Genomic DNA, 13,378 nt, shown 5'->3' with positions numbered 1-13,378 from the left:
GATAAATAATGTATGAGAATTGTGTGTTTTGTATTGCTTGAATTCTCTCTTACAATGGCCACTAGATCGAGATTTATACATGAGTTGATAAACTAAAGAAGGAAACTATTGGCTGTAAATTACTAGATGATAACTATGAATTAATGATAGCAATCTTCTTATTATGGAAATGATGAAGAATTCTGATCCTGCAATCTTTTTCCTTTTCAACATTCTTAATTAAAATAATGTTCAGGTCATGGAGTATTCCAATTACGGCCATACCGTCTCAGGTTTTTTAACTCTCCTCCTTCTTCATTGCTACTTTTTGTATCTGCCAATAGTGTATCACTACCAATAGCTTATATAAGTCTATATTACAAGTTTATATTGGCATGTGTGATATCTCATATGCAACTTTAGAAACAATGTTGGATTTCGTTTATCTGGAACGGAGCCTTTTTAATATATAATACATAAATCGAAAATAAGGTGTTATATATATGTATAATATATCCGTGTATATGTATTTTCCTTTTTTCTATTTTTAATGTACTTTATGTTTTAGTCAATGCCATGTCAGCAAAGATGATGATGTGACATGGGTGAAGTGGCACTTAACAGAGGTCTGACGTAAAAAATGAAAGATGTTCACCTTATTAAGAAATTTATGAAAACTGGATCTTTTAAATAGAAAAAAACTAAATAGGTTTTTTTTATAGGAATTTTGGGTAAATATGTTATTTTTTAATGTATTTTTTCCATAAATAAATAGGTTATATTATATATAAATAAAATATTGTGGAAATTGGTTTAAAAGAAGGTTTTAATTGGGTTTATAAAGCATTTTCACATTCAAATGTCCAATATTTGACAGTATAACTTGTAAACTAACGACGCGCACCATTTTCTTTGCCATCTAAATGAGGCCCAAGCGATAACAAAATGTTTGAGTTTACGCTCAAACACCAACGTCAAAAAAGTATTCTAGTTTGTGCCGAGCTCACAGTTTTCTACTATTCAGCACCCATTTAGTACGTATAACCCAGAATTAACAAAATATGTAAAATGTCAAAAATGTATCCTTACACATGAAAAGTGTAACAAAAAAGGACCAATATTAATAACCTTGCATATAAAAATATGAAGAGAAATGTTACACTTACAAACAAATCTGTATAAAGTACAAACCATGTTTACAAACATAGGTGGACTAATAAAACAAAGAGAGTGAATCAAATAAGAGAAAATCAAAATAATTTTAATGGTTTTTATTGGTCCATCTATGTTTATAAAAATTGTTTGTAAATAATTGTTTGTAAGTATAGTATTTTTCAAATATGAAATAACAATAATATAGGAGAAATAAAAAGGCATGAACAACAGTAAGTCACACTATCTAACTAAAACTTATTTGGATCTTAACTATACCTTTACATACGTAGTCAGCAAAAGGGTAAATTTTAATACCTAGTTTTTGTAAATGTATTCAAATATGACTGAATGTCTATTATGTGTATCGTAAGTGACATCCTAAATTCCTACATGGTTACATGGTTCCAAGTTCCAACTAGTTACACGTAAACGGTAACCCGTTTAAAATCATTATTTTGTGGACAAAAAACCAAGCTACATTTACTTTCGTGTATATTTAGTATTTTTAAACCTTTAACCCGAAAGAATACTTTTAGGTCAAAATATCAAAATGTTTTGGTTTAGCATTTGTTTTAGAAGTACAACAATTTTAAAATTCAATATATAACCATCAATGAGTACGTCTGCTCTATTTAGATAGTTTTCTTGATCAATATTTGTTGACTTCCAGTTAATAACTAATTATACAGTATTTCATTCATTTCTAAATCGATATTTTTAGACTTCAAATGACAATTAAAGAAGAATAGGATTTGGTGAAATAATGAAAACGAATACCGTTGACAACTTGATGCTTACTTGTTCAAGAGAAAAAAATAATCAAGATGACTTTTCCATTTGGGCATTTGGCTTGTCCAAGTATAAAAATGGACTTTCTTAAAATCAAATCCTGGCTTCACATCTCAGCCACACCCTCGGCCTATATATATCAAAATAAAGCCATTGAATTGCAATAATGTAGTACATTAGTATCACATCAATTACAAAAATGTCACAACTTAACAACCATGGGTTGACATGGTGGTGGAAAATTATGAGCAACAACAATAACGAGATCACTCTTGCATTTGTGATCACCATTTTCGTAACAATATTCTTGGCTATTTTATGGTACAAAAAAGTGACAATTTCAAGCTCCTTATTTCCACCTTTGCCACCCGGTCCACGTTCCTTGCCAATTGTTGGCTACCTTCCTTTTCTTACCCCCGAATGGCCCAAACAGTTCGTCGACATGGCTCACGCCTACGGTCCAATCTTCAAATTTTATATGGGGTCCAAGCTTAACGTGGTGATCAACACGCCAGAATTAGCGAAAGAAGTTGTCCGTGATCAAGATGACGCCTTTGCTAACCGTCAACAAACAGTTGCTGTCTCGGTATTTAGTTATGGAGGCCAAGATATAATATTTTCGGACAACAACTCTAGTTGGCGTAGCCTTAGAAAAATTTTGGTTCAAGAGATCCTAAATAACAAAAGTCTTGAAGCGTGTCGTTTTCTAAGAAGGAATGAAGTTAGAAAAACGGTCAAAACAGTTTTTGCTAAAATCGGGACACCAATTAATATTAACGAGATTGCTTACTTAACGATGGCAAAAGTCGTTTCAAGTATGATTTGGGATGACATGTCTATAGATAGTCATCTTGGAGAAGAGTTAAGAATAATAGCGTCAGAAATTGCTGATACAATTGGATTACCAAATTTGTCTGATATTTTTCCTAGTCTTGCGTGGTTTGATCTACAAGGAGTTGAGCGGGATATGAAGAAGCAAGTTAATAAGTTGAGTCGAGTTCTAACGGACATCATTGAATATCGAATTCAGTCTAACTCAAAAGGGTCTAAAGATGGAGTTGGGCGTGATGGAAAGAAGGATTTTTTTCAGATTTTGCTAGATCTCAATGACCAAAAGGATCCATCACTCAACATCGCCAAAATAAAGGCACTCCTAGTGGTAAGAATAGCTGATCATAGCGTATTAAGTGGTTGAATACATAAATAATGTCTATATATATTAAGTAAAATATAAGTAATTGACGATAATTTTTGTTTATTAAGTCAAAGAAAAACATAAAATTTGACTCAATAATTTAATTAGTTCTCAATTATTAACTTCATTAAGTAAAAAATAAACAAAGAGTTACTCGCTTGAGAGCAGAATAATCCCAAAAGCAGAACAGTAACTGCTCAGTACCGTCTTCTGCGGGTTTTGAGCCTCAATACCTCGACGGTGTATGGGGGAGGTTAAGATGTAGGCAAACCTTACCTCTACTCTTCCAGTTCATACCTAAATGGTAGAAAAGGCCCTCTAACCTTTGCATGGGATGAGGATCGAACCCATGACCTCTGACTCCAGAGGCAAGAGTGTTTACCACTGATCCAACCATACTGCTTTGAATAATCCCAAAAGCAGACTCCCTATAAATCCATTCTTTCTCTTTTGTTGTGCATTATTATTTCCATCGATAATATACAAACGTATCCAACAAAATGAACACAATCTAACGTTGGATATATTTTAGTGTAATTGAATTAATAAATTACCAATATATATCACAATAAATATCATGCAAATCTGGTGATGTGGAATACATGTTTATTTGAGTTTATTAGACTATCTCTAATAGGGGTGCCTTTAGACGCCCTTAGGTGCCCTTGAATATCCTTTGCCGTTGAAGCTTGTCCAAAACTAAGGATTTTTTAAAAGATGCCCTTATCTAAGAGCATGCCCTTACTTGTCCTTACATTATATATTTTTGTTTTTAGTTGGAGGTAAAGGATATGTAAGGATGTTTGTATGATTTGAGATAAAATTATAGGATTTGAAGGATTTATAAGGATGTGTAAGGATATGATGTGGCGGCTAAGGACGCCCTTAGCATTGGAGATAGCCTTATAATCTAAGTAACGGGGTCTGGGGCAGCGCTCCCGGTAGCGGGGTCCAAGGGGAAAGCCCCTGGCTAGGGTCGAGCTACCACATCAGCTTGAAAATCTTTTATTTTATTTAAATTGCTGACTTAAAAAACTTCACTTTCAAAAATTTAATTTTAATTTCTGAAAGAACGAATCTAAAGCATACTTGCGTTCTATTGATTTAGTTAAGATACTGGTTCAAAAGTTTCCTCTCAAATTACACACACTTGATTCGATTAGTTCTCTTTATTATATCTCATCAATTCATTTGGGGTGAACCACCAAATAGATTTAATCTGAAAGTGATTCATGCCTTTTTGAGATTTCAAGGATTGTTGTGTTATATATAGCTAAAGTTAATTTTTATTGCATGATTAGGACATTATGATTGCGGGGACAGAAACAACGACGACACTGATAGAATGGACAATGGCAGAAATCATGAGTAATCAGCACGTAAGGAAAAGGATTCAAGAAGAGCTAGAAGAAATCGTTGGGGCAAACAACATAGTTGAAGAATCTCATCTCCGAAAACTAGAATACTTGGACGCAACGATTAAGGAAACATTTCGGTTGCACCCTGTAAACCCATTGCTATTGCCACGGAAACCAAGCCAAGATTGCGTTGTAGGTGGATACGCCGTACCAAAAGGATGTACTATTTTTTTGAATGTTTGGTCAATCCATAGGGATCCTCGGTACTGGAACAATCCACTGGAATTCAATCCCGAGAGGTTTTTAATGAACAAATGGGACTATAATGGAAAGAATTTGAAGTTCTTTCCGTTTGGAGCAGGAAGAAGAATTTGTCCAGGTATTCCATTGGCAGAGAAAATGCAAATGTTTATATTGGCATCTTTGTTGCACTCGTTTGAGTGGAGTTTGCCAAAGGGTGAAATGCATGTTGATCTTTCTGAAAAATTTGGTATTACCCTAAAAAGAAGAAAACCACTTATTGCGATTCCGTCGCAAAGGTTGTCTGATGCGAGTCTTTACAATTAGAGAATGTGGATCTCTATACAAGCTTCTAGTTATTTGCTATGTTGATTAAATGTGTAATTGGTTTCCACTTAATTCCTGCCTTTAGTGATTGTGTACAAAGTCAATAAATGTTTTTGGATACAAGTATTAACATCTAAGGCTATATTTTGTAAATCTTGACATGTGACAAAATCAGAGGATAAGATTATAAAAGAGAATTAGTAGATAACACCTATCCTCTTCTTATATTTTTAAGAGGATTTTTAGATTAATTTTTAGGAGGTTATCATTTTCCTTTGTAAAAAAGTTTAATTTAGAGTTCACATTCTATGCATCTTCAATATATGCACCAAATAATGCATTAAACTTGATGTAGAATAAGAATCTTTTGGTTTTCATTCATAAATAAGTAACTCGCATTCCAGATTGTTAACCAAAAATTCTTTGGTATGTGAGCAAGGAGCCCAAATGAAACGAAATATTTAGGCTCAAACACGATTATGAAAGAAGTATTTACATGCCCGTGGACAACTTTCAACCCGTTTCGTTCAAGTGTATCCCAGATTAAGCAAATAAGTAAAATGTATCCTTACACTTGTTAATAAATGAATAACTAGAATAGGCTCGGAACCTATAACCTCTGCATATGAGATGACAATTCTTAGCAAAATCAACACTTCCACATAAATCTCTTTACCCTTAAAACATCAAAACTAACTCAGGTTGTATAACTGTCACCCAAGATCCCATTATGCCAATGTAGTTTTTGCAAGACCATAATCCATCACTAAACATAAACATAAGCCAACGCTTGATTGTTGTTGATATGAATTATAACCTTATTTCATTTTTACGCCATGCCAGTTACATGTCTAATCAATGAGAACTATTCTTACTTTCCCTTCAATCTACCTTGTGTGACGGACAGAGAACTTCTAACTGCAAGCATGAGTACCCAAGTGGTAGCTGTTATCTTTTCTTTTATCATTAGAAGCAAAGCTGAGCTTAAAACTGTCTTCAATATTTGAGCATCCAATCCTTTAAAAAACCCAAGTGCACCTTCTTGTTTCCAGATAGCATTTATAACACCTGAGAGTGTTTTTCGTGATTTCTTTTTGTTTTCTTTGGTTTCATCATCACTCGAGTCTGCAGCCTGAATCATGACCTTACACCTGCAACACAACCAGGACTGTTAATATAAATGGCTTCAAAGTTGATAAAAGTTCTTCACATTGTTTGGGAAGGGAAGTCATAATCTACAAACCTGATAGCTGGATATGTAAGCACAGTTGCAATACTTTTTGAGATTGCACCGAGCAAAAAGGCAGAGAATGCAGATAGGGATTCAGGAGAAGATCCAATTCCTGCTTTCTTCAGTTTACCGTCTAAAAGTTTTTGCTTCAGCTGATCAAATACTGTATACTGCATAAATAAAATGAAAATGAGGCAATTTGAGTTACATTTTACACAGACGAGTCGAATGGGTAAAAGACTCTCAAACAAAACAAGGCAACTAGGACAAAAAGTACAAAACTAGCCCAACTGAATTGCTTACAAGATCCTGAATTGTTTGAGTCAACAAACTGGATCATCATGTTGGTAGCAGTGGTGTACTTTTGTCAAGCATATTTAAGACATTAAATTTTTAAGAATACAAAAATGTGCCAAACCAACTTGTGTATTTAGACTCTAACCCCTTCTTTAACGAACTAAAGCTAAACCGTCCTTATGTACTAGAACACTATCATGAGCCATAATCATTATTTAACAGTCATGCGGGTAATAATGAAGTCCGGGCGAATATAAATCTTTTTAGGAAATGTACCTGAATTGCAGGATTGGAAGTAAGAAGTAAGGATATGCCAAGTCCGTCAAATGCTTCACTCCAACTGCCTTCCGTAAGCATTGTCCAAAGTCCTTTAGATCTCCCGAATGCACTTGTTTGCATACGTGATGAGGCTGTATCGAGAGGCTACATTATAACAGTGAATATAGATTCAGTAGTTTTACACTAAAACATATTAAGAAAATATCACAGATTTAAAGATTGCAAGTACAAGTTGAAGTAGAATTCTGCGAATAGATTGTTTAAAACAAAAACAAAATGGCAAGATAGATAGAATATTATAAAATCTAACCTGAGTTATGATGGCAGTACAGGCCCCTGCGGAAGCAGCAAGAAGCAAGTTTGCTTTTGTTCCAATTGATTTTGTACCATATTTTACCTGGTATAATTTCTTAAAGTAGCTATATCCATAAAAGTATACAAATTGTGCAATAAACGATTGCAAGTTCTTGGTTCCAAGGCCTTGGTACAATGATAAAACTCGACCCGTGGATATCGCTTCCAATAACACATCTGATAGTCTCCTGCATGATGCACATAAAAACTGTATCAGATTTGAATCTTGACTCTAAAAACAACTAGCCAAGAGGCAAAAAAGATACTCTAATTGGGGGATGTTTGTATGTGCTTTTTGGAGGTTATTTTGTAAAATTGAAACAACCATAATCATATAGCTAGTGTAGGTGTGTAACTAAAACAGGTAGTACGAGATAATGTTTCGACGTGCTGTTGCTAAAAGTTGTATCAGATAATTTAAACGATTGGCAAATTCTGATTAATTATACTTACTAGATAAATGACGAAGGACACTTTGTGAATAAATTTGGTTGAATTGTGAAATGGGGATTAAATTCTCGCAAATCAGGCAACAAAAAGCGGTAGAAAGTCTATTTTGTTTTACACTTTGGTAATCCATCTCTTTGGAGCTGCTACAAAAATGATTACCCAGAACTGATTATTCCGCCCTTATAATAACATAATCACAAGAAGCATGTCGACATTAATGATAAAATCTAAATATTGGACTTCAAGTTGCTTTTAACATGCATAGATACTAACAATATTATGAAACTTATTTCCCAGGTGCACAATCCTTGAATAATTTAATCCGGGTTGCTGCTAGTCTCTACAGAATTCCTATTGTATTTGAAAGACATGTACTAAACTATCAGGAAAAGAAAAAGACCCTGAACTTTGTAAAACCCAAACTCCTGAAACTCTAGCCTTGAGCAACAAACATTAAACTTCTTTGACGATCTAACAATTACCATTAAGTCTCTTAATATTCAGCATTGTCCAACTCCGAAATGCCCTTTGATGCTACTTTAGAATCTTACAAAATTTTATGAATTAAGCATAAACCCTTTAAATCAAGACCCGAAATATTTACAAAAGCAAGGTTCGCATTAACAAACTGCGCACTAGACCCCAGCCTTTCTAAGAATGATAATATAAATCCAAGAACTCATGACACTTATAGATTCTGCGATTTGCTCAATAAATCCTGAACTTCGATGACATTTCAAGATCAACTCTAATATTTTATACACAAATCAAAATGACCACCGAACGTCTAAACTTTAAATGACCGTTGAATTTTTGTAAAAACTACTATAAATATCCCAATGTAACAGTTTTCACATTCTCGCTGTCAAAAAACGCATTTCAAGAAGTGACAACCAGTTCAAATGATAAAAATGCAACTAAATACAATAGCAACAAACTTTATAAGTCAAATCACAGGACGCTTTAATGAAGATCACGAGAGGTCTAGAACATAATGTCAGTACATGAAATTATCTATAGTTTGAGTTGGCGGTCAAAATAATCAGATTTATATAAAGAGTTGGGATAAAATTGATTACTGACATAATTGATAATTCTATAACTACCTAACAATCACTAACTTTAGGCATATGACTATCGGCTACGATTCAGATTATAATCATAGTCACGAAACCTTATCATATCACTATGAACCGAAATGGGCCAGTTATCAATTAAAACGCCGAAAATCAGTATCAACACTTTCATTTTTCAAAATCTTGAAACTGTATTATTTCAACAAAATTTAGTTTAACCAAGTTGCCATCTTTCCTTCCAAAGTTTGAATCTTTTAGCTTTTAACATAATCATACACTAAAATTAAAAAAATATATATTTTTTTATCAAAGCAGTAAAAAACCATCAAAATCTTATAAAAAAGTAAAAAAATCACAGGATCACAAAAACCATATATTATCAGAAATTCAGGATCAGATACACATATAAACATAAATTAATCAACAAATATCAATAACACACCAAAAAAAAAATAAAATTTAAAGTTTGAAAAATATGTATATAAAAAAATGTCTAGAATTATCAAAACAAAAAATAATAGAATAAAGGACCTGTATTTCTGTTGACCATGAGATGATTTGACTTCAGCTTGATATTTGGCTTTACAAGTATCAAGAGGATATAAAATACTTGTACTTAATACTGCCCCTATTGCTCCTGATGTTGCTTCTGTTATTGATTCCAGATCAATTCTTGTCATTTTTTTTTATTATTAAAAAAAATAATTTTTTTTAAAAATAAAATAAAAGAATTATGAATTATGGAGAATTATGATTTAAGAGATAAAAGAATTTAATGAAATAAGAAGAGGATTTAGGAGGGGGAAGTCAAAATGGGTTTGTTAAATGTGATCATCGTGTGTTTTGCATTGTTATTAGTGATTTTATATATAAAATAGATACAAGTGTGTGTATGTATATATATTTTAGGCCGGTGTGTGTGACAAATTTGACAAAGAAGAAAAAGCAAAAAAGAAAAATGATTTTATAAGCAAAGATTGATAGTGATAGGGGTATGACGATTGTATCTATTTTCTCTTGGGAATCACAACAGATTTAAGGTCAAAGGTCAAAACGTGTGTACACTACTCTACTCTACTCGCTCCTTTTTTTACTGTGATATATTTTACCATTAGTTTACGGTAACTTTCTGTACTATGTGGTTTTTTATACCCAAAAAGATGCCACTAAGACGAGCTTCGAGCTTTGACGGGTGATTATCAATTTATCATTAATTCATCTATACTATATTATAAAAGAAATAACATCTTTTCTTTATGTAAATATTGAAAATATGTAATATTTTTACTTAGCACCCCTTAAAATATTTCAACATACACTACCCCATAACATTAATGATTAATTTACACTAACAATCATTTATTCTTTAATATATTTTCATTAACCATTTACATCAATTATCCACACCACCCGACGCCGTCTCCACCACCAACACTCGGCCCCCCACTACAACGGCATTGTCACGACTACCGTCACATTACGCGGGTAACGTGCTAGTTATCATTAGTAATTATAAAATATCTTTCTAGATAAAGTATCTTTCAGATTTTATGTTGAACAAATAGGATATTACTTGTTGTTGGATAAGTAAAACGTTTACGGAGGAAAGTTAATCTTGTGTGAATAAATATACTTTACTAAATATTTCCGATTAGAATTGTTTACAAATAGAAAGGATTCGTTTAAACATAGATGCTATTGATAAAACATTTAAATGATAAAATGTTAGATAGTTTGCCATGTTACATATTTACGGTTATAATTATAAATAAATAGATGATTAAATGATACGTATATATATACTTGTTAAAAGTGAATGAATATTTTGGTACAAAGGACAATACAGTACTGATTTTAATACACCTCAATTCTATTTAATATAATCTTCAGATTTATTTCATTGTAGTTTTCAACATTAATATTTTCAGCTATAAAAATAATGTATACCAAAACTAATCGTATATTGAAGATTAATTATCGTAAACAAATTTTTACATGTGTTCGAATATAGTACTTATTTTATACTGATTAAATTAAATTCAACTTGTGAAATAATGTTTTGGTAAATATAGATTAGATTTTATAGAATATGATTGGAATTAATCCACCACAATTAATGAAGGTGACTTTCATATTCAGATGGTGAGTTTTCGATCTGATCTTTTTTCTAAGCATTTCTCTTTTTTTTATTCGAACGACAGTTTTGGATCTGTTTGAGTTTTTTTTTCTTAAAAATTACGAGTATTTATTTATTGGCACTCAATGAATTATTTTATTCTATTGGGCCGTAAGTATTGAGTCTTAAGTTTTATTGGGCCGTGTAGTATAGAGTTTTAAATTTTACTGGGCTGAGTTAGTTCATATCAATCGGTATGGTCAGTATGGTTTTGAGGCGTCGAGCTCTCTTTATTTTGCAATCTTGCTAGATCGCATGTTGTTATCCTTTTCTTTTGTCATCTCTCTCGTTTGAGCCATAGTTAAATATAGTTATTGATAAATTAACAAGCGTTGATTGATTATAAATCGTATTAATTTTGAAACAACAATAAATTTTTATTTATACACAGCACTTGTTTACATGTTAACCAACAACAATGTATGAACCCGACAAAGGTGGTGTATGAGTCTATGAGATGTAGATAATCATCTTTTTATTTGAAAATAAAAAAACTACCTCCAACAAAATTACTTTCTTTTAATCGGGTCACTACGAGATGTAAAGCTTACCAATCTATATGGATTGATTGGATCATTCTTCCCTCGATTTGTATTTCTCACAGCTTCTAACTTGTAATTCTATTATTCTAACTCTAGCATATGTTACTAAAGTAGTTATTATGAGAATTACTTCTTTTTTTTTTATAATTTTTTTCCTTTTTCATTGAACTATATGATTCGATTCGAATCAGTTCCAACTCATCATAAAAGGGTGACTACCACTCATGATAAACGACATTATTTTAACCAGGCTTACACTGAGTGGCTCTCAAGGAAACATCTCATAAACATGTCAACACGTTCGAACCCATGACCCGTGAGTAAAACTGCAGGTGCATCTTTGAATTCATCTCAAGCCGAAGTATATAGTACAATCAAACCAATTAATATACGACTTATTCTTGTAAAACCATATACAACTTTTTACCAAAATTCTGACCTTCGAGTTACAAAATATAATACTAGCTAGTATGCAAGAATACTTATAAGCCCTATATATGATACCAATCATGATGGGTCAAAGAATTTGCCTCCTTAGATATCTTATCACCATTAACACATCTACCCACATCTTCAATCGCTTAATGCCATGATCATCATGGTTCACAAACTTATTATAAGCTTTTGGTGATTTCATTTGAAATTCAACATCTACATCTTTTGTTCTTTCAACAAAAACGTCATTTTCATACTGCTTTTCGGATCCTATAGATACATACGACTCGTCCATAACTTGTGCCCCCATCGTAGTGACTTCTTCTTCATCGTATTCAAGTTCGTTTTCATGCTCATCATCATAACTTTCCGCATACAAATGAGGCGGGAGAGGGCCCATTTCGATACGCTCCCATTCTTCAATATCCATACCCCACTCATTGAAGTCTATACCCGCCATAGCCAAACTTTCAAGTGAAATAGACATAATATGTAATAAAATTTGTATTTGTTTCTATTCCAATATATGTGTTGAATAAATATATATGCAATTGTGTGTTTATATCTATTTATATGAATACAATTGCCTTCATGGCATCCTCCAATATGGAAATTTCAAAGTATACGTACGTGCGTGTAATCCAAGAATGCACTTTTTTGAGTGAAAAAGACAAAACTTTTGCTCGTGACCATTTTATTGACCTTTGACAATATTCATGTTCATATGAGATCTAATTTGTTCATTGAACTATTGAAGTATATATCTTCTTGAATGTTAATAATGACATAATCATTGATAAAGTTTAATATGAACCTATGACGTAATACATGGTTATACAGCCAATCTTGAAGATTTAAATACTCAAGATCAGCCGGGACAAAAAAACCTTTCATGTACTCCTAAGACTATTTTTAACCGTTCACCTTATTTTTCTACAATTTTTTCTGCTATATCAGCATCACCTTTTATCCACTTTCACCTTCTATTTTTCTTATTAACCATTCATCTTCTAATTTAATATCCCACTATACCCCATAATATATCCAATCAAATCAAAGTAAAACAAATTAACACGAAAGAGACAAAAATTATGACATAATAAACTATAGGTGAACACTTTCACCTTTTTCACATCACCTACCTATTTCACCTATATCCATTAACAATTCACCTACTTCACCTTTTCATTTCACCTCCCTCTTTTACCTACCCTTTAGAATGGTCTAACGAAATCAAAAAAAAAATAAAATTATTTTTAACGACGACTAACGTTATAAACATTTTATATTTTTCTGCCATTAACAATGTGCCTAAATAGGCGGAAATATCTTAAAAGTAGGGGTAGTCTCGACTACACGTCCGCTAAATCGATATAGTACTATGATTTTTTTAAAATTATGATGTATTCTTTATGAGTGCTACGGGTCAAAGCAATTTGGGATACTGGTCAATGTAACTAATTCTAAACTTTAAAAAGATTTTAAATACGTATAT

At 32.3% G+C, this 13,378-nt stretch overlaps 2 protein-coding genes across 2 annotated transcripts; one reads left to right on the top strand and one right to left on the bottom strand.

Moving 5' to 3' along the window:
• The first annotated feature begins 2,122 nt into the window (after nt 1-2,122).
• On the top strand, nt 2,123-5,172 carry LOC122606177 (cytochrome P450 76C2-like). Its single transcript, XM_043779138.1, has 2 exons — nt 2,123-3,082; nt 4,420-5,172. Exons 1-2 carry the CDS (start codon nt 2,123-2,125, stop codon nt 5,041-5,043), a joined length of 1,584 nt encoding a protein of 527 aa, XP_043635073.1. The 3' UTR covers nt 5,044-5,172.
• Nucleotides 5,173-5,595: 423 nt separating this feature from the next.
• Nucleotides 5,596-9,605, bottom strand: LOC122603582 (peroxisomal adenine nucleotide carrier 1-like). The gene is made up of 5 exons (XM_043776320.1): nt 9,262-9,605; nt 7,161-7,392; nt 6,848-6,994; nt 6,287-6,444; nt 5,596-6,194 (listed from the first exon to the last, which is right to left on the bottom strand). Exons 1-5 carry the CDS (start codon nt 9,408-9,410, stop codon nt 5,915-5,917), a joined length of 966 nt encoding a protein of 321 aa, XP_043632255.1. The 5' UTR covers nt 9,411-9,605; the 3' UTR covers nt 5,596-5,914.
• Nucleotides 9,606-13,378: the final 3,773 nt, after the last annotated feature.

Source organism: Erigeron canadensis, chromosome 6 (assembly GCF_010389155.1).
Source record: "Erigeron canadensis isolate Cc75 chromosome 6, C_canadensis_v1, whole genome shotgun sequence".
In the NCBI taxonomy this organism is placed as follows: domain Eukaryota; kingdom Viridiplantae; phylum Streptophyta; class Magnoliopsida; order Asterales; family Asteraceae; genus Erigeron; species Erigeron canadensis.
The sequence above is the reverse complement of the archived record's forward strand: the minus strand, read 5'-3'. Positions and strand labels throughout refer to the sequence as shown.